Genomic DNA, 25335 nt, shown 5'->3' on the forward strand with positions numbered 1-25335 from the left:
AAAAGATACTAATCATAATCTCAAAGCCATATAAGAATATAAGTTTTCCTATAATAATAAACACACAAATAGAAAAGCTGCCATCATTGTAATTTTGGTTCACAATTCTTTTTATTCTTTAACAGTATTTAAAATAGAAAAGCATAAAAAGTTATAAACTTGTTATTGGACACACATTATATGCTATTTGTGACATTGATAATGTAAAAAAGAGGGCTAGAACTATAAAGAGAAGAAGCTTTGCATGTGATTAAGCTATTAGTTTTAAATAGACTGCTGTAACTTTAGGATGTTTCACGTAAACCTCATAAAAATCACATATACAATATATACAGAAGAAATGAAAGCAAATCAAACAAGACATTTAAACTACACAAAAAGAAGTAAAAGAAGAAATGAAGGACAAAAAACTGGAAGACCTAGAGAAAAACAAAATGGCAACAGTGAGCCCTTTCCTTTAACAGTTATAGTAGTTACTTTGCCAATGGATTTAATTACCACATAGAAGATACAGCTTAGAAGAATAAATTTAAAACCTAAGGTTCAATTATATATTTTATATAAGAGACCCACTTTAGAAGTAAACTCACTACATTGATAGAATGAAAAACATGTCCTGTTCAACTGCAGTAACCCAAAGAGGGAAGTAGCACAGAGAAAACAGAAAAAAAGGACTTCATTCAAACCTATTTTAAGAGACAAAGGCAATTACATAATGAAATAAGGATATTTATATCACCAATTAGACACAGCAATTATCAACAAAGATATGCCAACTAAAATTGCTAAGTATATGACGGATGGGAGAAACAAGACTGTTCAAAGGGTACAGATAGAATAGTAAGTACAGCAGATCAACAAGGAAAAGCATCACTTGAAAACCACCACAGAATATTTGGACCTCAAAACGTATATACAGAACATACTACCCAATAAGCAGAAAATACATTTTTCTCAAAGGCATATGGAACACTTTCTCAGATACATCAGTGCCACAGAGCCTTAACACATTAAGGAAAACTACAAAACTCACAAATGTGTAAAATAAATAGGACCCCTCCCTGAGACAGAGTTTCTCTGTGTAGCCCTGGCTGTCCTGGAACTCGCTCTGTAGATCAGGCTGACCACAAACTCATAGAAATCTGCCTGCCTCTGCCTCCCTAGTGCTGCAATTAAAGGTGTGCGCCACCACTGCCCAGCTAAATAAGATATTTTTAAACAACTGATAGTTGAAAGAGGAAATCACAAGGGAAATTAAAACACTGCCTGAAACAAACAAAAACCACCACAAAATACCAGAAGTGTTGGGATACAACAGAAGCAAGGCTGAAACAGCTATGCAACACAGGTCTCAAAGCCAAACTTTATTCTTCAAGGAACAAGGAAAAGAGCAAGCAGGAAAACTGATCAGAGTCGTGGAAAAATAAAACAATCAAGAATTGGTCTTTTAAATCTCAAAACTGACAAACTTTTAGCTAGACTGGCTATGAAAGGGGGAAAAAAAGCTCAACTAACTAAAATTAGAAACCAAAATGGGGACACTGGGCTGGAGAGATGGTTTGTTTAGTAGATTAAGTGAGTTCAGATGCCCAGAAAAAGCCAGGCAGGTATGTAACTAGCTCTCTATAATCTCAGGATTTGAGAAGCAGAGAATGGGGAGGGGACCCCTTGGGCAATGTGACTAACTGGTTTACCAGTTAGGGGCTCTGTATTCAATAAAGTTGAGATAAAAGAAGAGACTTTATGTTAACTTCAGCCCCCTGTCCCCTGTACATATATGTGCACACACTTGCACACATGTGAATACACATACACACAGTGATATACCTTTAAAAGGAGTGGGGACATCATGGCAGGTTTCCCAGAGTGAAAAGTGCAAAACATTATAAACTATCTCATCAATATATCCATTGGATAATAGATAAAAGAGAAAACCCACCAACTTTGATTCATGACGAAATATCAATCTAAATAGGCAGTCCTCTAATCACGTCTACTATTAAAACCTTCCCAGCAAAGGAAACCCCAGGACCATGTGGCTATAACAGTACATTCTACCAACCGTCTAAAGAAAACGCCAGGTCCATGTGGCTATAACAGTACATTCTACCAACCATCTAAAGAACAGTATTTTCTTTTTTCTAATTGAGACAGGTTCTCTCTGTAGAGCCTTAGGTGACCAGGTTTACCTTGAACTCAGAGATCCTCCTGCCCCTGCCTCCCAAGTGTTGGGATTAAAGGCATGCACCAGGCCTGGCCAAATTAAAATTAATTTTGACAAATTACTCTGAAAACTTATAAAGGAGGACACACTTCCAAAATATGAAGCCAGCATTACCCTGAAATCAAAACCAAACAGGTGGGATAATAAAACTATAGGTCACAGTGTTACAAAAATTCTTCAAAACAAAACCAAACCATAACAAACAACAAAAAGCCCAACATGGGCCAATGAGAGAACTCAGCTGCCAAGCCTGGCAACCTGCGTTTGATCTTCAGAACCCAGATGGTAGAATGAAAACTGACTTAAGTTATCCTCTGATACACAATCATACACACACAAAAATGTAAAATTAAAAAGTACTAGCAAACAGAATTCAATAAAACATAAAAGGATTTTGCAGGGTTGGAGAGATGGCTCAGTGGTTAAGCACACTGGCTGCTCTTGCAGAGAATCCCAGGTTTAGGTCCCAGCACCTGCATGGAAGTTGACAACCATTTTATTAACTCTAGTACCAAGGGCTCCAATGCCCTCTAATGGTCTCTACGGGCACCAGGCACACATGTGGTACACACTCATATGTACATGAAGTAATAAATATTCACACATATGAAATAAAAATAAAGCTTTTTCAAAAAGTATAGCTTTTTTTCATGATCAAGAAGGATTTACTGACATTATTTTAGGATGATTTAGCAAAACAATAACAACATAAATCTATGATGGGTTGGGGAGACAGCTCAGCTGGTAAAAGTAGATTGCTTTGCAAGCAGGAGGACATGCATTTGAAGCCCAGAACCTATGAAAAGTCATGCGTGATGGTGTACATTTATAATCCAAACAATAGAGGTACAGACAGGTGGATGCCTAGGCCTTACTAGTCAGCCAAGCCTATTTGGAGTTCCAGGACAGTGAGAGACCCTGACTCAAAAGACAAGATGGATCCTCAGGGTTGTCCCCTGACCTCCACACCTCTGTGCACATGTGTACCAACAGGTGCTCATGCATATGTTTATATGTATAATTGAAAACACACACCAAACATATACAACAGTTAAATACACAATATCAAGATGAAGAAAAAACATGATTTCAAATGATATAGAAAAAGCACTTCACAAAATTCAATAGCCTGCCATCATAAAAACTCAGTAAATTAAAAGTAGACAGAAAGCCAACAAAAGTCATATATGAAAAGCCCACATTATATTTAGTGAATAAAGACAAAGCCTTTTCTTTAAACCCCAAAAGACAAAGATGCCCATTTTCATCACTAGTATTCAACAGACTACTAGAATTCTAACAATAAGGCAAGAAGAGGAAGTGAGAGGTATCCAAAAAGAAAGGAGGAGCTCATGCTAACGAACAATGATCTTTAAATGGAAATTAAGAAAATAATTCAGTTTATAATAACATCACAAAGAATTAAAAACACTTAGGAATAATTCAACCAAGGACTCTAAATGGAAAGGTATTTTCTGCTTAAGGACCAGAATACTTATAATTGTTAAAACTCAGTCCTACCTCAAATGGCAGATTTAACACAATCAGTTAAAAATCCATTGATGGCTACAAACAGAAAAATTATCCTAGAATTCATATAAAACCTTAAGGAACCCCAGAAAACCAGAATAAAATTGAATAGAAAAGTGGAGGGGACTAGAAAGACGGTTCTTTGGGTAAAAGTTTGCAGCGCAAGTCTGATGACTACAGAACACAGGCAGAACCACCACTCCCAAAAGTTGTCCTGTGACTTCCACATGCAGCTGCACATATTCATATACAATTTTCCCCTTAATTTCAAGGAACCTCAGACAACCAAAACAATACTGAGAAGTGTATAGATCATATTACTTCAGAATTTACTATAAATATAAAGCTCCAGTAGTCAAAACAGTATCAAGGATTTAGAAAAGATAAAACCAAAGGAATGAAGCAAAATATGGAAATAAACCCTCATACACAGTCAAATCAATTCTGAGAAGGGATCCAAGACCATCAATGAGGGACAGTCTTCAACAAATGATGTAATAATAAAAGCAGACCTTTTTATAACATAAAATTATCTCAAAAATGGATCATAGGTTTTTTCACATAGCCCTTACATAAAGCTATGTAACTCATTTGGTGATACCAACAGCACAGGAAATAAGCTACACCAAAATTAAAATTACTTTTGTACCAAAGAATAAGATCAATAGAGTCAAAAGAATGTGAGACTATTCATAAATCATGCATCTGATAAGGCATTTATACCCGTACATATAAACAGGCTGATGATATGTACAGTGGTCAAAGTGGTTGCCACAAGTCTTAAAACCTGTTTCATCCTTAGAATCCATGTAAAAGTAGAAGGCAAGAACTCCATAAAATTATGATTTTCTATATGCCTACCATGGTATATGTTCCCCCACCCACAATAAATTTAAAAGTGGGTTCCTGGAATAGTCTAAAGCAGAATGAAGTTGTCAAGAGCTGGTGGAAGGAGTTAAGGGTTTTGTTTGTTCTTAGGCAGGGTCTATGCAGTCTTAACTGTCCTGGAGCTCACTAAAATGGCTTTGAACTCAAGAGATGCTTCTGCCTTTGCCTCCTTAACACTGGGATTAAAGGTGTGCACTACCATGTCCAGCCTACAGCTAAATTTTCTTAAGATGATGTCTAGAGGTTTTCACAACAATGTGAACTCAGTTAATGCACCTAAACTGTACAGTTAAAAGTGAAGATACAACTTTTTTTTTTTGCCAAAATGAAAATATTTTACAAAAAAACCTGAGTGACTATGCAACATTCCATCTAAGAGGTCAAAGTTAACATGGCCAACCGTGAGACAAACTGTCTCAAGTGGCTGATAAATGATAAAGGCCAGGTGTCTGTGGCGCTAGGGATGGAATCCAAGCTTAATGCACGCCAAGCCTGCACTAACACAGCTACATTATCCAGCCACTAAAACTATCTTAAGAGAAATATGCGTAGATATGTGGATTTAAGAGAAAAGCTTGCCCATAAAGCTACACACATGGGCTGCAATAGAAATCATATATATAAAATATAATGAAAAGTAGCATGATTGAAATTGTTGAAGAGTATATGGGAGCTAATTTCAGTATTCGAAGAGTCAGTAACTAGGAATTAAAAAGGCAATGGGTCAGGCTTGGGATGCCCCTATAAAGATACACAACAAAGATAATTTATAAAGAAACTTACTATTTTCTCTTTTAAATAGTGTAGACCCTCCCATCCCCTTGAACTCCAGGGTATAGTTTTATCATTTGCTTGCTATATTTACCTTGCATAACACAGAGCTAAGTGGAGCTCACCCTAAGACACCAAAATCCGAACAACTCTTAAAAACTTGCTTTTCATGTTCATAACTGTTTTGTGGTTGATTATAAGCTCTTTATCACCTTTAGTTAGTGGAATCAAACAATGGAAGGGGTGGTCTGCTTCCACCTAGTGCCGAGCTGCTGTGAGGTCTTCCTGCTTCACAATCCACCTGCTCTGTGTGCAGAGAGTACTCATGGGCTTTCACAGGCTTTTTTCACATTTTAATTTTCCAAGACAAGGTCTCTCTCTGTGTGTGTAGCCCTGGCTGTCCTGGAACTCGCTCTGTAGACCACACTGGCCTTGAACTTAGAGATTCACGTGCCCGGTTTTAAGATTTTTACTTTTTTTTTTTGGTTGTGAGTCTAGTCTTTAAAGGCTGAGCCATGTGTGTGAAGGTGCAGAAGCCAGGAGAGGGTGTTAGATCCCCTAGTACTGGAATTACAGGCAATTGTGAGCTGCCCAACAAGGGTGTTGAGAATGGGTTCTCTTCAAGAATGGCAAGTGCTCTTTACCACTGAGTCTTTTCTTCCAGCCCCTTTTTATTGGTGGTGGGGTTTCAAGACAGGGTTTCTCTGTATAGTCCTGGCTGTCCTGGAACTCTCTACGTAGACCAGGCTGGCCTTGAACTCACAGAGATCCACCTGCCTCTGCCTCCCAGTGCTGGGATTAAAGGCGTGTGCCACCACACCCGGCTTTAGAGTTTCTTACAGAGTGTTTTTTAGTCCATAAGGTCCATGTTCCTTTAACTGTCCAAAGTCCACTGTGGCGAATAATACTCTATTTTTAAAAAAATCAAGGTCTCAGTTTGTATTAGAAAAGGATTTTTTGTAATTAATGGTTAACTGATAAAACTTTCTTGATCTACAGAAACTCTTAGGATTTTCAAGAATTCTCAAAATTGAACAAGAAATTATAAACTATGTTTCTCTTTTCTATTTGTCCAACTGTTATATGTAAGCGAGTAACTTTCAAGTAATCTGTATTTCCCTTAAGAGTTTCTTAATCTTTTCTTTCTACAGATTAATTCCCCAGATTAAAAAAAAAAATCCCTAACAAGAGAAACAAAAAGTTTGTTGCATTTCAACCCCAACTGGGGATACCATATTTATTTGAATAGGGTCTTGCTAAGTATCAGAGAGTTGGGGAACTCCCAATACGCCTATCTTCACTTGCTGAGTGCTGAGATTATAGACATACACAGTAGTATATAATTCAATTCTGATTCCAAATGCTCAGGGTGAGTGTAAGAATCAAGCTTCCTCCACAAGACTGTCCTGACTTCAGACATGGACTGCAAGTGCTCAATCTTCAGACCATCAACATTCCAGGTTGGCTATAAAGTGGAGAGTTCTCAAGAACTTCTTGGTTTAAAAGTTTGCTGAACGACTCACAGAACTGAGAAAAATACTGTCTTTAAATAAAACATTATAGTTATGAATAGTCGTATTAGAAAAGATACAAATGGGGCCAAACAGGCCAATGAAACTTCAGCAGTGGTCTAGGGTAATGCAGAGCTTCTGTGCCCTTGTTCTCCTGGCACATCAACACGGTTTGCAGTGTCCAGAGCATTTAAGAGTCTTGCCATACATGGCACCTGTCTTGTCCAGAGTTCTTTACCAGGGCCTCACTACCAAGGTATGATTTATTAATTAAGCAGGCAATGTGATTAGCCCAAACGTATTTCTGGTGACCAGCCTCTCACCCTAGAGCCTGCGATGAGCCCAATCAAGAGTATAAGAAAGATACTTCAAGAATCCTAAGGGTTTGAGATATTCCTTGTTGGGAGCCAGGGAAAAGGTCCAAATTCCTCATTATATGACACGAAGTAGTAAAAAGAACTGTTTTTGTCTTCACAGAAAATAATCTCTAAGACAATGATGAGACAACCCCCCAAAACCAGAACGAAATTTTATTACATACAGTTTATAGAAGCAAGAGTAGTACTCATCTGTACAAAGCAGACAACTGGTCTTAAATACAACGGAGAGAAATGTCAGTCCTACAACAAGTGATACAAGTCGAACCATTAGAGACACATTAAAACATTTAAAAGTATCTTCTTTCTCCATAGTCCATTGTGCATTTTTTAGAGATGGGGACACGTCCCAGGCAAGGTCACAATGGCATTTTATTGCCCTCGATGCTGATTTTCACTGCATGAGCAGATCTGCTTTTTTTCCTGATATCTGTGAACTTTCTCATCTGTTTATCCAGTCGACTGATACCTTTCTTGGAGGATGCCTGAAACTAAGATTAGGGAAAATTGAAGAACAAATTATTGAAATATGTAAATCTAGCAGCAGTCAGAAGAGTTCGAAGCTTAATAACCAGAACATACTTTGGTGACGTCAAGGACAGAGCAAGTGTTAGAAGAAAACACTACCAACCTCTCAGTGACAACAAATGGTTATTGTCTGTGCTTTAATTTTAATTTTGCTACAGTCCACAGAAACTTCCTAGACGACAGAGGGGGAAATAAACTAGTCTTCCCAATTTCATCCCTGACAACTGACTATTTGGGACTAACTACTTGACATGCGATTTCAAACAGTGTTGGTACTAAAAAACACAAAACAAAGAAAAGCTGTTAGAGAAAAACTAAACATAACCAACACAGGCAAATCCTGAGGTGCTGAAGTTCTAGATTCAGCCTTGGGGTGAGTCTCTACTCTGCTTCAGCAGGATCCAGAATTCTATGCACACTATACCTGGTGGTCACTACTACTACCAGAACACCTCTCACTTGCTTTTATAGTTAAAGGCTCAATTGGGTTTTCTGTTGTTGTTTTGCTTTGTTAAAAATAAATATTTTAAAAATATTTTGAATAATGCATATCTTACAAAGATGTGGTTCCCAAAGAACTGACAGCTTTTGTAGCATCTGAATGCTTGGTTACCAGGAAGTGAAACTGTTTCATAGGATTATACAGATTAGGAGATGTGGCCTTATTGGAGGAAGTGTGTTACTTTAGGTGGGTTTTGAGGTTTCAAAAGCCCATGTGAGGCCAAGTTTCTTTTTCTTTGCCCATGGATCAGGATATAACTCCCAGCTATGCTCCAGTGCCATGAATGATACCATGCCTCTGTGATGTTGATAATGGACTACCCTTCTGAAACTGTAATCAAGCCCCTAATTAATTGCCTTCTTTTACAAGAGTTAGCTGGGTCATGGTGTCTTTTTACAGCAATAGAACAGCGACCAAGACAGTGAGTGACCCTCCTTGCTGGCTACATTGCTATGTAGGTTGCAGTGGGGTTCAGGGCAGTGGGGAAAAGAGGAGAAATAGTCGTCAATGGTATTATCCAGCAGTAAACACTGAATGCTATAATACTGACTTGACAAGATGTGTGCATTGGAATAATATTGGCAAGTCTATTACATAGGTTAAGAAATCACTTTCTCAGTCTATTTGAGTTTTGGTCTACAGGAGAGAATTCATGACTGGTACTGTAAACCTGACCAAAATCCACTGCTTGGGAGGCCATGAGCCCTAGGACAGGAATCTACTACTGCTGTGCTGCAACACTGTCATGCTGTCAAAGTGCCTTCAAACATCTGTGGTTATATTCATGACATTAGTCGTGCACTCTGTCTTGGTCAGAAGCTTCTTTCTACAGTGAGTGGGGCAGCAGCTAATGTAGTGATTCATAATTATCATCAAAATGCTGAAAATAAATGACTGTTCAGATGTCAGCCATAAATGGGAGGAGCTGTATCAACACCCCCAGGCTCAGGGAACACAGAGGAAGAGGGGATGGAAAGAATGTAAGAGCCAAAGGATGGGGAGGAATGCTGTGAAACGCTACCTTTTGTACATAAGACGGGTGTTGTACACATGAGCTATTGCAGCTATGGGTACCTGCCCAAGGTTAAGCCAACAAGATTGGTCAGTATTCCAGCAGACAGTATAAACTGGTCTCAATGAATTACAAAAACTACATAAAAATAAGGGATAGTGAGATGGCTCAGTGGGTAAAGGCACTTTCTGCCAAGCCTGATGACCTGAGTTTGATTCCCAGAACCTATGTAGTAGAGTACTCTGACATTCATAGGTATACTGCGACACACACACACACATACAAGCACATGGACAAACACAAGTAAATTAAAAAATTAAAACCAAAAAACTACATAAGGAGAAGAGATGAAGGTTGGAAGGTATAGGGCTATCCCAAAGGATAAGGGAGGGGATGTTGGAGGGTGGGTGATAGGAAGATACACTGTATACATGAATGAAATTGGCAAAAAATAAACAAGATATTTAAAAAAACAGTAAATGATTAGAGAGACAGGTGTTTTTCTTTTACTTCTCCCCAAATATTTACTATTAAATCACTTTCAAAGCTATTGTCTCAAAAACACTAAAGAAGATAAGCTGGAGACTGTCCTGAAGTTGTGCACTGTGAGCCTTCTTAGTCCATTCATGGACTCAGCCTCACCCTATTATGAAGCTATTAGCCAAGGAACAAGTTTTCTAGGGCAATCTGAAGTTTTCTAGGAATATCCCAATTCTAAACATTATTCAATACTTGGCACTGGTACTCTCAGCACAAAAATTTACTGTCAAATGAGAACAAGCTGTATTACCAGCAACACATCTCCTAGCCTTCCTTTCATTTTTGTACAAGGAGTTGGTGGAGGTCTTACTGCTCAAATCCCTGACAACCACCTGACTCCCTGAAGCTTTTCATACCAAGCTGGACTTCTCTTTGCTCATTCCCAGGATCTTCTCTAACAGTCTGCACCCTACAGGATCTGTTTGGCATCAGCACCAGGAACACAGCCAGCCTAGTGCCAGACTACTCCTGAGCATTGCATATATGTGGCCTGCAAGGTGCTCAATGAACTAAGTTTCATCACAGACATCCAGTACCTAAACATGTCAAATCCAATGATCTTCATTTCCCAATCCATCAATTCTGCTACATTCCTTTGGACATTAGGAAAGCCATAATGTTTTATCAAGAAAGAGAAAAAAAACTGTAGGAGACTAGCAAAGAACATTTGCTAACAAAACAAAACAAGGGGTGAGGTACAAATGAGAACATATTAAACTACAAAGAATGGGAGTCAAATGAAATTTTGCCATGTTAAGTTAGAACCAAACCTTCAAAACTCAAGTTATAAGAGCATGATCACACTGCAAACTGAAAATATTTTAAAAAGTTAATGTTCATGCATGCATAAAAAAGAATAAAAAGCTATACTCCAAAATGTTACTGTCAACTTACAGCAGAGTACAAGTTATATTACTTTTACCTGTAATGCCTGTATGTAAAACTTTATACAAAAGAGAGGCGTTGCCTCCACTTTACTTTTTTATTTTTTAAAGTCCCAGCATTCAGAGGCAGATAAATCTGTGAGTTTGAGGCCAGTGTGCTCTGCAGAGCAAATTTTGGGTCAGCTGAAATTTTGTCTCTCAAAATAGTTTTAAAATTCAGAAATAAACAAATTAGTATATATTCACATAAATCACTAAGACCATTACACTTAAAAACAATAAATCTCCAATGTGGATTAACGAGGAGAAACGAAGAAAATGACATGCCCCTCTGGCTGACAGAGCTACATTTTGGCAATCTCTATAAATATCAACAAATTACAACTAGAAAGTCAGGAAGGGAGCTCTCCCTTCCACTGGGAAAAATGATAGCTATCTCCTACCCGAGGGTATATATGGGATCCTAGCCAGCAACAACAGCAGATGGGCACACAGCCCCTAGAAACATGGAGTATGCTTCTGGAGCAGACTGGACAACAAACTTTTATTACATTTTCATGGCTGCATTGTCATTTCCAATGTTCAAAAACAAAAGTACCAGGAAGGAAATATTAATATGATAAGGTGGCTAAAACGAGGGATGATATAATAAGAAACTATAAAAAGAAACAGGTAATAAAGGAGTATTAAGAAGTGAACACTGATTTAGATATGGAACAAATTAGAAAAAAGGAAGTGCAGAAAGATGTCCTCTGCATAAAATGAACTCCTTTTATTTATTTTCAGTAGTTAACTGCACGATCACAGCAGTGTCGAGTAGCAGGAACGTGAGTGTACTGAGGGAAGCTGAGGAAGAAGCACAAGAGGAGCAACAGACACTGTAGCCAGCAGCAAAATGTTTTCCTGATCTCAGTGTCAGTGGCTTATGACCAGGTGATGAAGACCTGTTCAATAGACCTACATACCTAGTAAAAGGTTTTATGTAATATATTCTTGATAAACGCTACCATGTCATTGACTATATGAAAAAGCCACTTTCCGTTCACAAGCAAACCACTAAGCAGTTTGTACGACTGTAGTGCAGACTATAATTTTTGGGCCCAAATAAAAAAGTCTTTTTTTTCCAGCTAGGTACGCAAGCATCTCTAAGCTCAAGGCTAGTCTGGTTTACAGAGTGAGTTCCAGGACAGCCAAGACTACATAGAGAATCCCTGACTCAAAAAAACCAAAAAAATTTTTAAAAGGTTTTTTTTTTTTCCCCCCCCAAAAAAAAAAGGGTAATAAATCAAGAAAAACAAAATGTTTATTTGGAAAGTAATGATCTATTAGTCTCTAGGATACTGACATAGAAGGGGACCCCAGTACCAACTCCTAAGGATTCAGAGGCCTTATGTCTCAGGATGCTGGCCAGGATCACCTTGGCTGACTAAAAAAGCACACACTTGCTTCCACTCTGCTGGCAACTCAAGCCCATGCACAGCTCATGCTTCCTTGGGAATACCTCTTGTATACACACTCTGGCGGGGCGCCAGGACTACAGGGGCATTCTGTTGCCTTCAATGCTGAACTTGACAGCACGGTGCATTTTGCTGAGCCTCTTCTGTTCTGCAAACCGCCTCTTATGCTTTTCCAACCGACTTAGGCCCTTTTTAAGAATACCAGGCTAGAAAGAATGGTTTGATGGGAGAAAAAGATTACCAAGAAACAGCATTTGGGTAATGTCTTCATTGATGAGAGGGAAAGTGTCTATCCTGACAATTTCACTACAAATGAAGGGAAAGGGAGAGGGGGCTCTGAAAAAGCAGGTAAATTCTATTTCTCGTGACTCTTTACATAAATGAACAAATACCTGAGCGATCCCAAAATAGAACTTGTGAATCAAATAAGCCTAAACTGCTATAAACATCATTAAACACAAAGAAAGGAGAAACAATTCCAGTGGTCTTGCTCTTCCTCTGCTCACTCACCCTGGATGACTCCATTTCTACATTCCACTTGGGTCTGACGACATAGTCTTTGTTTGATGGCATTGGGACTCTAGCACGGGCGCAGAAGCCAGGATCTCCAGGTCTAAGAGCCCTAAAGAAGGAAAGAAAAACTGCTTGTTTAGCTGGCCACAGCAGAGCCTAAGTGAGATCTCACCCCTGTATTCCTAGACCCATTCCATTCAGCTGCAATGTTTCAAATCTTAACCAATAATGCCCTACCTCCCGTCATTCCATCATCAGACATACTGCTATAATGTGTGCGCTATCATTCAATGCCAATTCCCTCTTTATATGAATTCTTGCTTCTCGGCTTCAGATGTAACCATGCCTTGTACTTTCCAAGGCTAGTAGTTTCAAGAAAACTTTGCTTTAAAATTTATGTGTTTGAAGCATTTGCCTTCATATATACACATGTACTACTAGAAAAGGAAGCCAGGCCCCTTGGAACTGGAGTTACAATGTGAGCCACAACGTGAGAGCTGGCAAATGAATGTAAGTTTTCTGTAATAACAGCAAGTGCTCTTGAGCCAGTCTCTCCAACTCAAAGAATACTCTGAATCCTAAATTCTCTAACTAGTCCAAAGAGTCACTAGGAGATGAGGGAAAATTAGGTTGTCAAAGTAATCCTCCATTCTTGGAGAAAACTTGTGAGGTAACTACAAATTCCCTAGCAGTAACAGAGATCCCAGTATCTCTCTCATTAGTAACAACTTTCAGAGCTGTAGCTATCACAGTGAGGGTATTGACTGATACAATCTATTTACCTTATCACAGAGGGTACTGACTGATACAATCTATTTACCTCATCGCCTTTACATTTCTCAGTTTACTTGTCTCACTTGTGCTTACATTTAGTTCTAGACAACGTTGAAAATAACCAAGCTACACTAAGGTCACAATTCTTCTGTTATTGTCTGGGCATTTAAACTAATTTTTTTTTTCAAAATAATTTTCATTTATGGCTAAGTACATTGCTGTCCTACCTGCATATCTGTGTGAGATCCCTGGAACAAGAGTTACAGACAGTTGTGAGCTGCCATGTGCGTGCTGGGACTTGAACCCAGATCCTCTGGAAGAGCAGCCAGTACTCCAACCACTGAGCCATCTCTCCAGACCCAAGCCACTCAATCTTTAGGAACTTCCCAAAGGATATGGGGAGAGCAGACGTCACCTTCTGGGAGTAGGGAGCAAACATCTACACTATCACCTCCAGGCTCTGTTCCAGTGTGTAGGAACACATCTCTACTGGCTCCTCAGCTACACTTTGCTGCCAAACTGGTTAGTTCATTTCTTAGACTGTAAATTGAACATTTTCCCCAACTATGGAGATAACCATCAAATCTGTGTCTAGTCTGACTCGACCCCATGGTGTTTCTAAGAGTATCTCATATTTCGCTCATAGTGAATAGCTTGAGAAGTAACTTATTACCACTTTCTTCAAGTCTACTTACTCATCCTTAGTTAGTGGATGGTAGTATCGCTGTCTACATACTGACTGGAATCTTCCATGGTAAGCCAACTTCTCCCTGAAAACAGGACTGCACGCATACGCACACATCTTGGTCTACCTCCCTGCATGAAGCTATACTTAACAGGGAAATTTTTAAGTTTCTTTTGTATGCTTTAAGCTTTAAACTTAAAAAGGAATCTACCACTTAGCAAGCACCAACCAAATACTTATCAAATGAACTATTTTCTTAATTTTTCAGAGCACCCAATACATTGTTTTGTAATTACTCAATAAACAAATTGAAAAAAATTACCCTTTGTCAATGGGAACACATAACTTAATACTGTTCTTATAATAAAGTGAAAAATAGGAATCCTCTATACATGCTAAGAAAAATCAAGACAAAACTCTTACTTTTCCTCTCCTGTCAGCACCTTCTCCAAGTCTCTTCGCGGTGTCTGACCACCAGTGCTGGGAAAAGAATAAACAGTGAGACATCTGGATCTTAAATTCTTACAACTAGGAAAAGCACATCAAAATATCAAATTTATACCATACTAAGTGCCTTTATATTGAATCATAGGAAGCACTTTTAAAAAACATTGTGTGTATGTGTGTGCGCGCGCATGAGGGTGTACAGTGGCAGTCAGAGGATAACTTTTCTTTCTTACTTAACTTGGGTTCTTGGGATCTGTCAGGTTGCCAGACTCTCACAGCAAGTGCCTTTACCTTCTGAGTCTTCTTGCTGGCCTGAGAACTTGTAATTCTTTTAAAGTTTGTTCACCTTAATATTCATTCATGCAGTATGTTTCATTCCCAGTGCTCTACAAAAGCTATACTCATTACCGATAACCCTGCCCTCCCAGGATGTATCCAGAATACTGATAGATTGAACCAATATTTTTTTCTCCTAGGGTTTTGAAACTGGTACTGAAAAACTTGTTTTTTGAAAATGGCTAAACTACTACAATCTCTAGCACTCCAGCACTGTGAGGGAGCACACTGTATTCAGCTGTCCCAGAAAGGTCTGCCCCATACACCGCTGCATTAAATTACACTTGTGCATCATACCTGTTCCCTCATACCTGCTCATTCTTCGCCGCTGAGGCATTTGTTCTAGATCTCTCTGCTCCCTTTCTTCTCTTGTCATTCCTTTATAGTTGGAGGTAAGTCCAAATATAGGCCGAGACCACTCATCTACAGTAAATTAATAATTTAGTCCATAAAATAGTATTTCTCCTGGGTTTTTAAATAATCACACCCTAGTATTGGGCAATATTATTTATAGAGTATTATATAGAGTATTCCTTTTTAAAATGTGGAACACAGGAAGAGTGAAAACAAACCTAGAGTTCATATCAGTATGTTCTTCAGTTAGGATCTAGATTTCTCTGGCATAAACAGGTAAGCATAAGAAAAGGTCTCAGAGGCTAACAACAGCATCAGTGGCTAACTTCCTTGACAGTAATGCTCTCTACATAGTCTCTCATTTAATCTTTATAATAACCCAAAGAAAACAATTATTAAAATCCCTTTATTACAGAGGTGGAGACCAAGCTTGAAGCTTAAGTCACTAGCTGAGTATTTGCAGGAAGGTGGTGGAGTCAACACTATGAACTAACTAGACATAGCTAGTTATAGGGCCTCCATTCTACCCTCTCTCCACATTCTTGGTCCACAGCTAGAAGACGTATGCTTCTAATTGCTATAGTAAATACTGAAAAGCATATTTAAATGAACAAGAGCATTTTAAGTATATGAGAAAAAAGTAATTGTGCACAGGCACTAAAGTTCTTCTATTCCACTTTACTGAATCATTGTAAACCGATATTGGTAAAAATATAGCTTTTATATATGCACATCTTTCCCTCTATAGATATTAAACAAATAAAAAGCAAACTTTACATACTGATTAATTTCCCTGCCATATCCTTGTTGGACCTTGACTCCTTGGGGTGTTTATACAGATACATCACTGCTCGTCCAATCCCGCTATGCTTCAGGGTCTCCTGGCTTACACTAGGTAGCTGGGAAACAAAAAGACATACATGCATATGAATTACTTGGGAGTTAGGAGGCGTGCTAATTTACAGATCTCCAAGGCCTCATTTGTTCAGGTGAAAACTAATATAAAATTCTATTTTTAGGATCTAGGAAGACATAGAACATCCTTTGGGCTGACATCAAAAGTCAAGGTTTCAGTATTAATGAAATAGAGATATATAACAATGTGAGGAAATACCAATTACGCATACTTATGAAGATAGCAGTTCAGCTCAGGCCTTGAACCTAAGCCTGAATCTATGCACACCCACCAGCTAGCTGCATGACCTCTGATAAATCATTTAACTTGTCTTAGCGTCCTCATCTATAAAATGGAGGCATTACTCCTATCTTACAAGTTTATTGTGAGAGACAGATAAGCCAATACAGACACAGAGCACCTAACAGTGTTAGGCACAGAGGTTCTTCAGATGTTAAGCAGCTTATCTAAGGTGTCCTAATCATACAAAAAGGGACCCCAACTAGAGATTCCAATTCAAGTTTATAATCTCTAAATGTAACACACTTTCTACTTCAAGTGCCTCTTACATGCTCACTGCCAGACTGCTCTTCAAAGAAACCCATAGCTACACTAAGAACTCTTTCCTTGAAAACTGCCGTCAACCAAATTTTGTAAAGTTTTTCTTTTTATGCTCATTTTATTAGGTAAGATCTCTTTTCCCAAAATCCCCTTTTTGGCAGGCTGTAGCAGAACAAATTAATAAGTAAATGGTACAAAAATACAGGTCTTGACTATAGAAATCACATTAGATATTTATTAAATTACACATTATCTATGCTAACCTCTTGCAGAATCTTCAACAATTCTTCCCGAATCTTCAGTGCAGGCAAACTCCTATCTGGTAAAGGTGAAAGCCATTCTTTGATGGCAGACATCACACCACTGTCAATAAATGTTTCTTTAAGGTCCTGCCTGCAACAGTAATGATAATAACGATAAACACGATAATAATGCCAAGCCTATACCCTCTGATTTTACTTACATAGTAATGTTTAAAAAAACTGCTTTTATGGGGCTGGAAAGATGGCTCAGTGGTTAAGAGCATTGCCCGCTCTTCCAAAGGTCCTGAGTTCAATTCCCAACAACCACAACCATCTCTAATGAGGTCTGATGCCCTCTTTCTGGCCTGCAGGCACACATGTAGACAGAATATTAAATATATAATAAATAAATAATTTAAAACTGCTTTTAAAGAATTATTTATATACTCAATATTTATTCAACTCCTAGTTTTAAAAGCAGCATAAAAGCTTACACTCAAAGGTAACTCACTAAGATATGCAGGTTTAATGAATATATTAAAACTGGTATCAATGATAGTCAAAAAAATGAAGCCCAATTATTACAACTAAAACAAACAAACAAACAAACAAACAAACAAAAAAACCCAACCTATTTTTTTTTTTTTTGTTTCAGAGTGGGGAAAACAACTGTGCTATTCTCTCAGAAAACAAAAAAAATATAGTTTTCCTGAAGGGAGAACATATCTCAATAGAATACCAGTATTTAAACTCTGCTTTATGCAATGGAATAAATTAAAAAATGCAACATATCTATGTGAAATCTGCAAAATAACTTTGCCTGTCACAATGGAGAAAATAGTTTTCAAGATGGCTCCCTGGTATGCTAAGGCATTTCTTCAACTCCAAAACTAGGCTGTAACTTTATTCAATAAGAAAACAAAGCTGCTTCTGACTGTGAGTAAACTAATCCAAGAATTTCTCAACAAGGATTTAGGAAAAGCATCATTAAAGCAGAGCAATGACACTGATGTCCAAGTCAAATAAATCTGTACAACATGAGCTCCAAGCAACATCTCCCAAGATTTGCTGTTTCCTACTACCTTGGGAAAAATAGATGAAAATTTACAAGGTCTCAATTGTCTACAAAGAATAAAATTAGTAAATTTCCAGGTTTTCTTTAATATTACCAGTTTTCTGTTTGTAAAAAGCACTATGGTTTAAGAAAAATTTATGAGCCGGGCAGTGGTGGTGCACGCCTACCAGCCCTCAGAAGACAGAAGCAGGTGGCTCTCTGTGAGTCTGAAGCCAGCCTGGAAGTTCCAGGACAGCCAGGGCTACACAGTACTTACAATGTACTTCCTGTTTACTTAGGTAATATTATATTCTTCTAAAGTCTTTGATGGAATTGAAGAATAGTTTTCCTTAGTTATGATAAAAGATAGATATAAATATTATAACTGTAATTCTTGCTTGATAACTTTTGTTGTATGTAATTTTACTATGTTGAAGTTGAAGCCTTTTTTTTTTTTTGTTTTTTTGTTTTTTTGAGACAGGGTTTCTCTGTGGCTTTGGAGCCTGTCCTGGAACTAGCTCTGTAGACCAGGCTGGTCTCAAACTCCCAGAGATCCGCCTGCCTCTGCCTCCCTAGTGCTGGGATTAAAGGTTTGCGCCACCATCGCCCGGCTGAAGCCTTTCTTTGTTTAAACAAAAAAGGGGAAATGGTGTAGGAGATCCTTCTGTTTATGTATTGCTTTCATTGGTTAAATAAAAAAACTGCCTTGGCCTCCTGACAGGGCAAAACCTAGGTAGGCGGAGTAGACAGAACAGAACGCTGGGAAGGAGGAGAGAGAACCGCCATGGAGCTGCCAGAATCAGACATGCTAAATCTTTCCTGGTAAGCCACAACCTCATGGTGATATACAGATTAGCAGAAATAGGTTAAATCAAGATGTAAGAGTTAGCCAATAAGAGGCTAGAGCTAATGGGCCAGACAGTGTTTAAATGAATAGTTTCTGTGTGATTATTTCGGGTGGAAGCTATCTGGCCAGGCAGGATGGGACAACAAGCAGCCTGCTCCTCCTGTTACAGTGTAGCTCTAGCTGCCCAGGAACTCATTCTGTTGACCAGGCTGGTCTCAAACTCCCAGAGATCTGCCTGCCTCTGCCTCTAAATGCTGGGATTAAAGGATTACACTACCACTACCCACCTTGAATATCATTTTATTAGAAGGAATTTTTTTCCAGGAAAACAAAATACTCACTTTTTAAGGTGCATAACCACAGTAGGCAATAAGGTTAATTTTTTCAGTGCTGGCTTCTTTTGATTATTCAATTGCCTGTCTTCCTATTCAAAAAACAGAATACCCCCCCCAAAAAAAGGGTTTAAAAGCAATATTAACTTTTAATACACAATTATAACAACTACTATAATTCTGAACCTTAAGATAATTACTCAAAGAAAGTATAATTTTTCTGAAAGGAGGAGCTGTTTTACACAAAGCCAAACTCCTAATCTGTCCCATCAATCAAACCCACAGATATTGTTACATTCCTTTTTAACGATCAGAACTGAGAAACTTCATTTATAGTACTAAAAAGTTTTCTCAGCTTTTGGAATTCATTCAAGAAACAGTATATAGCTGTGAAAGTCTGGTTTATCTTCAAGAATTATCTTTCCATGAGCAAGGAAAGTATGGCTTATTACCAAAAATATTACTTGGGTAATTTCTACTTTTTTTAATTATAAAAAAATACTAAATTCTACAAATATACAATAGCATATCCAATGTACATTTCAACAAACACAGGGTTGTTCATTTAATTATACATCTACCTATTTTTCTTGACACACTCGAACTGTTTCAAATAAAGCCAAGACAGATCATCAAACCCCATGGACTATCTCAGCAAGGGGCTGGTGGTGAAGCTGAGTGATAGAGCATTTGCCTTTGGCTGCCAAGTGCCTGGGTTCAAAAGCATCTTTGCAAGTTCTCAAGGATCAGAATTAGTTTTTAAACACATTTGCCAATTTTCAATAATTCAATAGATATCTATCTATCTATTTCCAAATTAAAGGAATACATATTCCAGTACAATGAGTCAGCTACAATCTATTGACCAGGGGTAAAACAACAAATGACTTTTTAGCCTATTTTGTATTTAAGTAGACATCAACCTTGGTAGTGGACCAAGGTAGCTATGACAACAAACCTCCCATTCACTTAAAGATTCATTTTTACTTAACTTTTTTTTCTAACCAAAATAAGCTAAATTTTGAAAATTAAGATTTATAGGATTAAAATTTAGCAAGTCGATACTTTATCACAGAAAGCAACAAATCTTTTACAGCAGTCTAAAGTTAAACATTTAAGGAAAAAAGATACCACACTATCAATCTTGTGGGGAAAGAAGGCGGTAACTTAGAAGTGACATCCTACCTCAGCAGCTTCATTCATCTTTACAATCATGGCACTCACAACGTCATCTGCATCACTAATAAAAGTGCTCCCATCTCGATTTCGCCTACGTTTGCCACACATGTTCTTTTTTCGTTGTAACATCATCTCAAAATCCGACAGAAAGTCCATACTAGGCAGTAACACAAAAGTCAAGCTCTTTAATCATACACCTTCTTTAATTACAATTAAGAACATCAAATTGTCTAATCTTGAGTCAAAGAAGTGCTACTTTTGTTTTGTTTTGAAACAGGGTCTCTATACATAGCCCTGGCTGTCCTCGAACTCACAGAGATCCACCCTGCCTCTGCCTCCCGAGTGCTAGGATTAAAGGCGTGGGCCACCATGCTTGGCAAAGTGCTACTTTGTTGTATGAATTTAGCAGAGTTACTGTATCCAGAGTAGATATTAGAATGAACAGCTGTTCTTTAAAAGTACTTTGACCTTGAAGAATCCTCATGGAAAACTGCAATTGTTTTGCTTAAGGGGTATTGCAGCCACCCCAGGACTTCGATCTTATATTATTGTGTATTGCAAACGATACATAATAATGGGCTGGGGAGGGGGCAGGCAATGTGATGCTTTCCTTTAGGAAGACACATAAATTAGATTAGAGACCTTGGTATGAGGAAATACTTGTGTGTAACAATCAATAAATACACCTTTGTACAGCTGTTGGAGAGGAGTTCAGTCCATGAGAGAGGCTGGACTTTCTTGCTACCACATAGGCCTTAAAATTCATCTTGGGCATAGGACCAAACTAGATCCTCTGAATGTGGGTGACAGTTGTATGGCTGGGGCAGACTGCGGGGCTACTGGCAGTGGCACCAGGATTTTTGGGAACCCATTCTCTTTGCTCAGTTTAGATGTAGTAGGGAAGACCTTGGACCTTCCCCAAAGCAATGTGCCTTACCCTCTCTGAGGAGTGGATGGGGGTAGTGTGGGGGGTATGTGGAGGAACTGGGAAGAGGGGAGTGGGAACTGGGACTGGTATGTAAAATGAAAAAGATAGTCCGTTTTCTTTTTTAAAAAAATTCATCTTGGAATGCCTTTTCTTCAACCAACCTGAGCTACACGATACACCCCGACACTACTTTTTTTTTTTTAATTTATTTGTTTATTAAGCATACAATGTACTACTGGCAAGGAAGGCGCCAGGTCTCATTACAGATGGTTGTGAGCCACCATGTGGTTGCTGAGAATTGAACTCGGGACCTCTGGAAGAGCAGCCAGTGCTCTTACCCTCTGAGCCATCTCTCCAGCCCCCGACACTACTTTTTTAAAAAGCTCAAATACACACAACTTACTACCACAAGAGTGAACCTTACACTTCATATCCAATTCCTGTTCTGCACTACTGATAAATAGTAACACAAACTGGCCTAAGCTTTTCATATGCCACATTTACACCCGTCATCCATGAGGTTGAGAACAAACATTTCAAATCTTTGGTTAGGAGCACATTCAGTTGAGGTGAACTGCTTTTTTTAGAAATAGAAAATGTTCAATTATTTGAATGCTTTGTCTTATGAACCATGACTATGAAAAAAAGAATCAACTGCCACTTTTTAGTAATGAAGAACACAACTTAAAACAAAGTGAGCACACACATGCTAAGTGCCTGGCCTTTACAGCTATCATTACTTACACTCAAGAGGGTGTTATCTCATTCTGCCACATACTAATAAATTCAAATTTCTCAAAGAAGCACCTAAATTCTGCTTCTTAATTCTTGCACATCACTGAAAGCATAATCTTCACAACTGTGAACAGTGGTTATCACCTCATTCGTTCATGGCATCATCTTTTTCTGGACACAGTTCTCAATTATTTTAACAGAAGTTAAGTAGAGTATAATTAAGAAACATTTTTGTATTTACTTTAGATTTGCTTCCCCTGCCACCCAAAATGAACTTTTTTCCCTCAAAAATTTTTATATTAAGTTATTTTATGTTAAGTTATAAATTAGAAGTATCGTATAATCTATAATTTATGACATCTGAGCACAGAGCAAGTAACAGCGAACATCTCACTAACAGTATATTGAGGAGGTGAAGGAGAAATACGAAACATACTCGTCAAGTTTGGGAACCTAGATGAGAAACAGGAAAGCTCAACAGTCTCTACCTTCACCTTTCTCAGTTTGGTTGAACTTTCTTAAAACCAACACAAAAACACTCACTGCTTTCCTCTTTTGATGTTATCATCAGAGTCCGAGTCTTCAGCCTCTTTCAGTTGTGTTTCATTCTTCTCTTCCTCCAAATCCTCTTGGTTAAAACCCTAAAGGTACAGTGAGTTAAGCCCAGCTATCATAACCACCTTACAGATTTCCTTCTTCAAACAATTCCCGACTTCTCACATTAAATAATATAGCCACAAAGGACAAAGCGTATTGAACAGGTATCAAGAGTGGTACAGCAAAAGACCCCCCCTTGGCCACTGGTGTGGGAGTCTGCTTTGTTCCATGCTTTAGTCTTTCATCATACATATGTCAGCATACTATTCAGAGGGTAGGAGACACTGACCTGAATTTCCCAAATTCTCCAACCTGAAATCCTTTTATTCTTTGTAAGGCTTTGTACTAAGGCTTTGTACTATTTCGTTGTACTAGAGAACTGCTACCACAGAAATGAAACAATGCAATTAAAATAGTCCTATCAAACTTACTGTAAATTCCTCTTCCTCTTCATCACCAGATTCTCCAAATATATCTGCAATAAGATTTCTAGAAAACCAAATATAAAACCACCCATCAGCTTTCTTACACTTGCATACGTATCATTTTACAAACAAGGTATTTATGGACAGTAAAATGTGCAGACCTTAGGCACAAAGGTCAATGGGCTTTAACAAACATAAGCACTCATATAACCAGTGCCCTAAGCAAAGAAGCCTATTTCTCTAGATGCTTCCTCATAGCCTTTTCTCATGCAGCACTCAACCCACAGGTGAGGGCATTTTGTTTCATTTCCAACACTCCACTGACTGTGCCACATCCTCAACCCCTTACAGCCCTTTTAAATAAACTGTCCACCACCAAGACCCAGTGGTAATATGATCACTGACCCCAGCACCATAAATTTTGCAAGCTCTTAAACACCACATAAGTGGAGCCATAACACACTCATTCTAATCTCCTCAGTCAACATATTGAGACCCACTCGTGTTGTAGTGTGTACAATACTTCAGCACTGACCCTAACCCTGAGACCCACTCATGTTGTTGTGTGTACAATACTTCAGTACAGATGTCCTAAAGCCAAAGCCAAGCAGCTAGGCAGCTGAGGTCTTGCACCTCATCAAGTCCCTCTTTGCTACTGAAGAACCCCCTTGTTTTCACTTACTCTTCTTCATTGCCTGATTCACTGTCACTCCCAAATAGGTCCTTCTCTTCATTTTTCTTTCCAGATGATTCTTCTTTCCCTCCTTCTTCTTCACTGTCAGATGCTGCTGTCTTCTCTCTTTTACTTGACTTGTCTGATACAACATCACTATCAGAATCGTCAGGATCAGAGACAACTCGACTCTTCTTTGCTGCTGTTAGAAAATACGATCACTTGTGTTATTTTGTTATATATTACTAAGTGTAACGGGCTGTGAAAATGTGAGCACTGGGAAAAAAATCAAATAGCTAACAGATGAATTAGAAAAAGAAAAAAGTTCCCAAACAACCGATGTAACTCAGTAGTAGAGTACTTGCCTAGCAAGCACAAGGTCCTGAGGTTCTATTCTCAGCATCAAAAACATACAAATAGGTACACTGACTGACAGTCAGTTTACACATTTTCTGCTGCTTTACCTAGGAAGGAGTGGCTAAATGATAAAGATATCACCAATGTAAGCAAGTATCAGTGGCCACCTTTCCGTTTGTGGGACCACAGAAAATTGTGTGCTTGGCAGAATGGGCATCCTTTCCGGGCTGTGCAGCCTTCAATCTAAACTATGTATCCCCCATGTTCCTTATGGTAGCATCAGACTTCTGAGGAAGATGGTGGACCTGAGGCCGCTTCTGTAAAAAAAGTAAGAAAAAGCTGTACCTCAACAAGAGAAATAACGGAAAAGCTTGGGAAATCTTTTTCCTAAGACACGACACAACTCTGGAAGGAACAAGAACAAAGACAAAGAACACAGAGCAGCCAGCCAAACCCGTGTTAGATGAAGTAAGCTAGATGAAAGTCAGGTAGTCATACCCTCAGGACAGTCTACAGCTCTCATGAGCCCCCAAATCTTTTGGGGTTTAGGACAACGATTCTTCCAAGAGAAGGGAAACCCATGAATAATCACAGGGCAATAGCTAGGCATAATCTTGAGAGAGAATCTATTGTTACTGAGCTACCCCCAGGGGCTTGAAATCAGGACCATCCATAGGTCTGGGACTTGCTGTTTGGCTTGCCACCACCCTTGCATGAGGGAAGGCCCAGAGAAGCAGTGGTGAAGAGGAAGAAGAGCTAGATCATAATGGACCAATGTGCAGACAGCAGAAGGCTGCATCAGGCTAGGAAGTGCACAAAGAAAGACAGGGAAAGGGAACAGATCTCACACTGAGAAGTACCCCAGAGTCTGATAGCTCTGAGCCAGAGGACACTGAATAGATCAAAGTCTGGAATCATCTATCTGTTGTTCCCTGTGCTAGAGTCCAAGAACTCTGAAATTTCAGGGTGTACTTGATAGAAACAGCTGCATCTGCCCAGCAGTGTGACCAGTACCCAGGAGGCCTTAAAAATAAGAAGTTGAGGGCTGGAGAGATGGCTCAGCGGTTAAGAGCATTACCTGCTATTCCAAAGGTCCTGAGTTCAATTCCCAGCAACCACATGGTGGCTCACAACCATCTGTAATGAAGTTGGGTGCACCAAATAAATAAATATTTTA

At 38.7% G+C, this 25335-nt stretch overlaps 1 protein-coding gene across 2 annotated transcripts in view; it reads right to left on the minus strand.

The window, feature by feature from the left end:
* Positions 1–83: 83 nt before the first annotated feature.
* Iws1 (interacts with SUPT6H, CTD assembly factor 1) overlaps positions 84–25335 on the minus strand; it is a 40453-nt gene continuing 15201 nt past the window's right edge. For both annotated transcript variants that reach the window (XM_050134850.1, XM_050134851.1), the window contains 11 exons: positions 23811–24003; positions 23135–23192; positions 22650–22747; positions 20450–20600; positions 19274–19356; positions 17053–17182; positions 16115–16232; positions 15291–15402; positions 14620–14676; positions 12735–12846; positions 84–7792 (listed from right to left, as the gene is read on the minus strand). In XM_050134850.1, coding sequence (XP_049990807.1) covers positions 7661–7792; positions 12735–12846; positions 14620–14676; positions 15291–15402; positions 16115–16232; positions 17053–17182; positions 19274–19356; positions 20450–20600; positions 22650–22747; positions 23135–23192; positions 23811–24003 — 1244 coding nt within the window. In that variant the 3' untranslated portion in view covers positions 84–7660. The remainder of the gene's footprint in view (positions 7793–12734; positions 12847–14619; positions 14677–15290; positions 15403–16114; positions 16233–17052; positions 17183–19273; positions 19357–20449; positions 20601–22649; positions 22748–23134; positions 23193–23810; positions 24004–25335) is intronic.

The sequence above is a fragment of the Alexandromys fortis genome, unplaced genomic scaffold (genome assembly GCF_014885135.2).
Source record: "Alexandromys fortis isolate MF-2015 unplaced genomic scaffold, M_Fortis_MF-2015_v1.1 scaffold_25, whole genome shotgun sequence".
NCBI classification, from domain to species: Eukaryota; Metazoa; Chordata; class Mammalia; order Rodentia; family Cricetidae; genus Alexandromys; species Alexandromys fortis.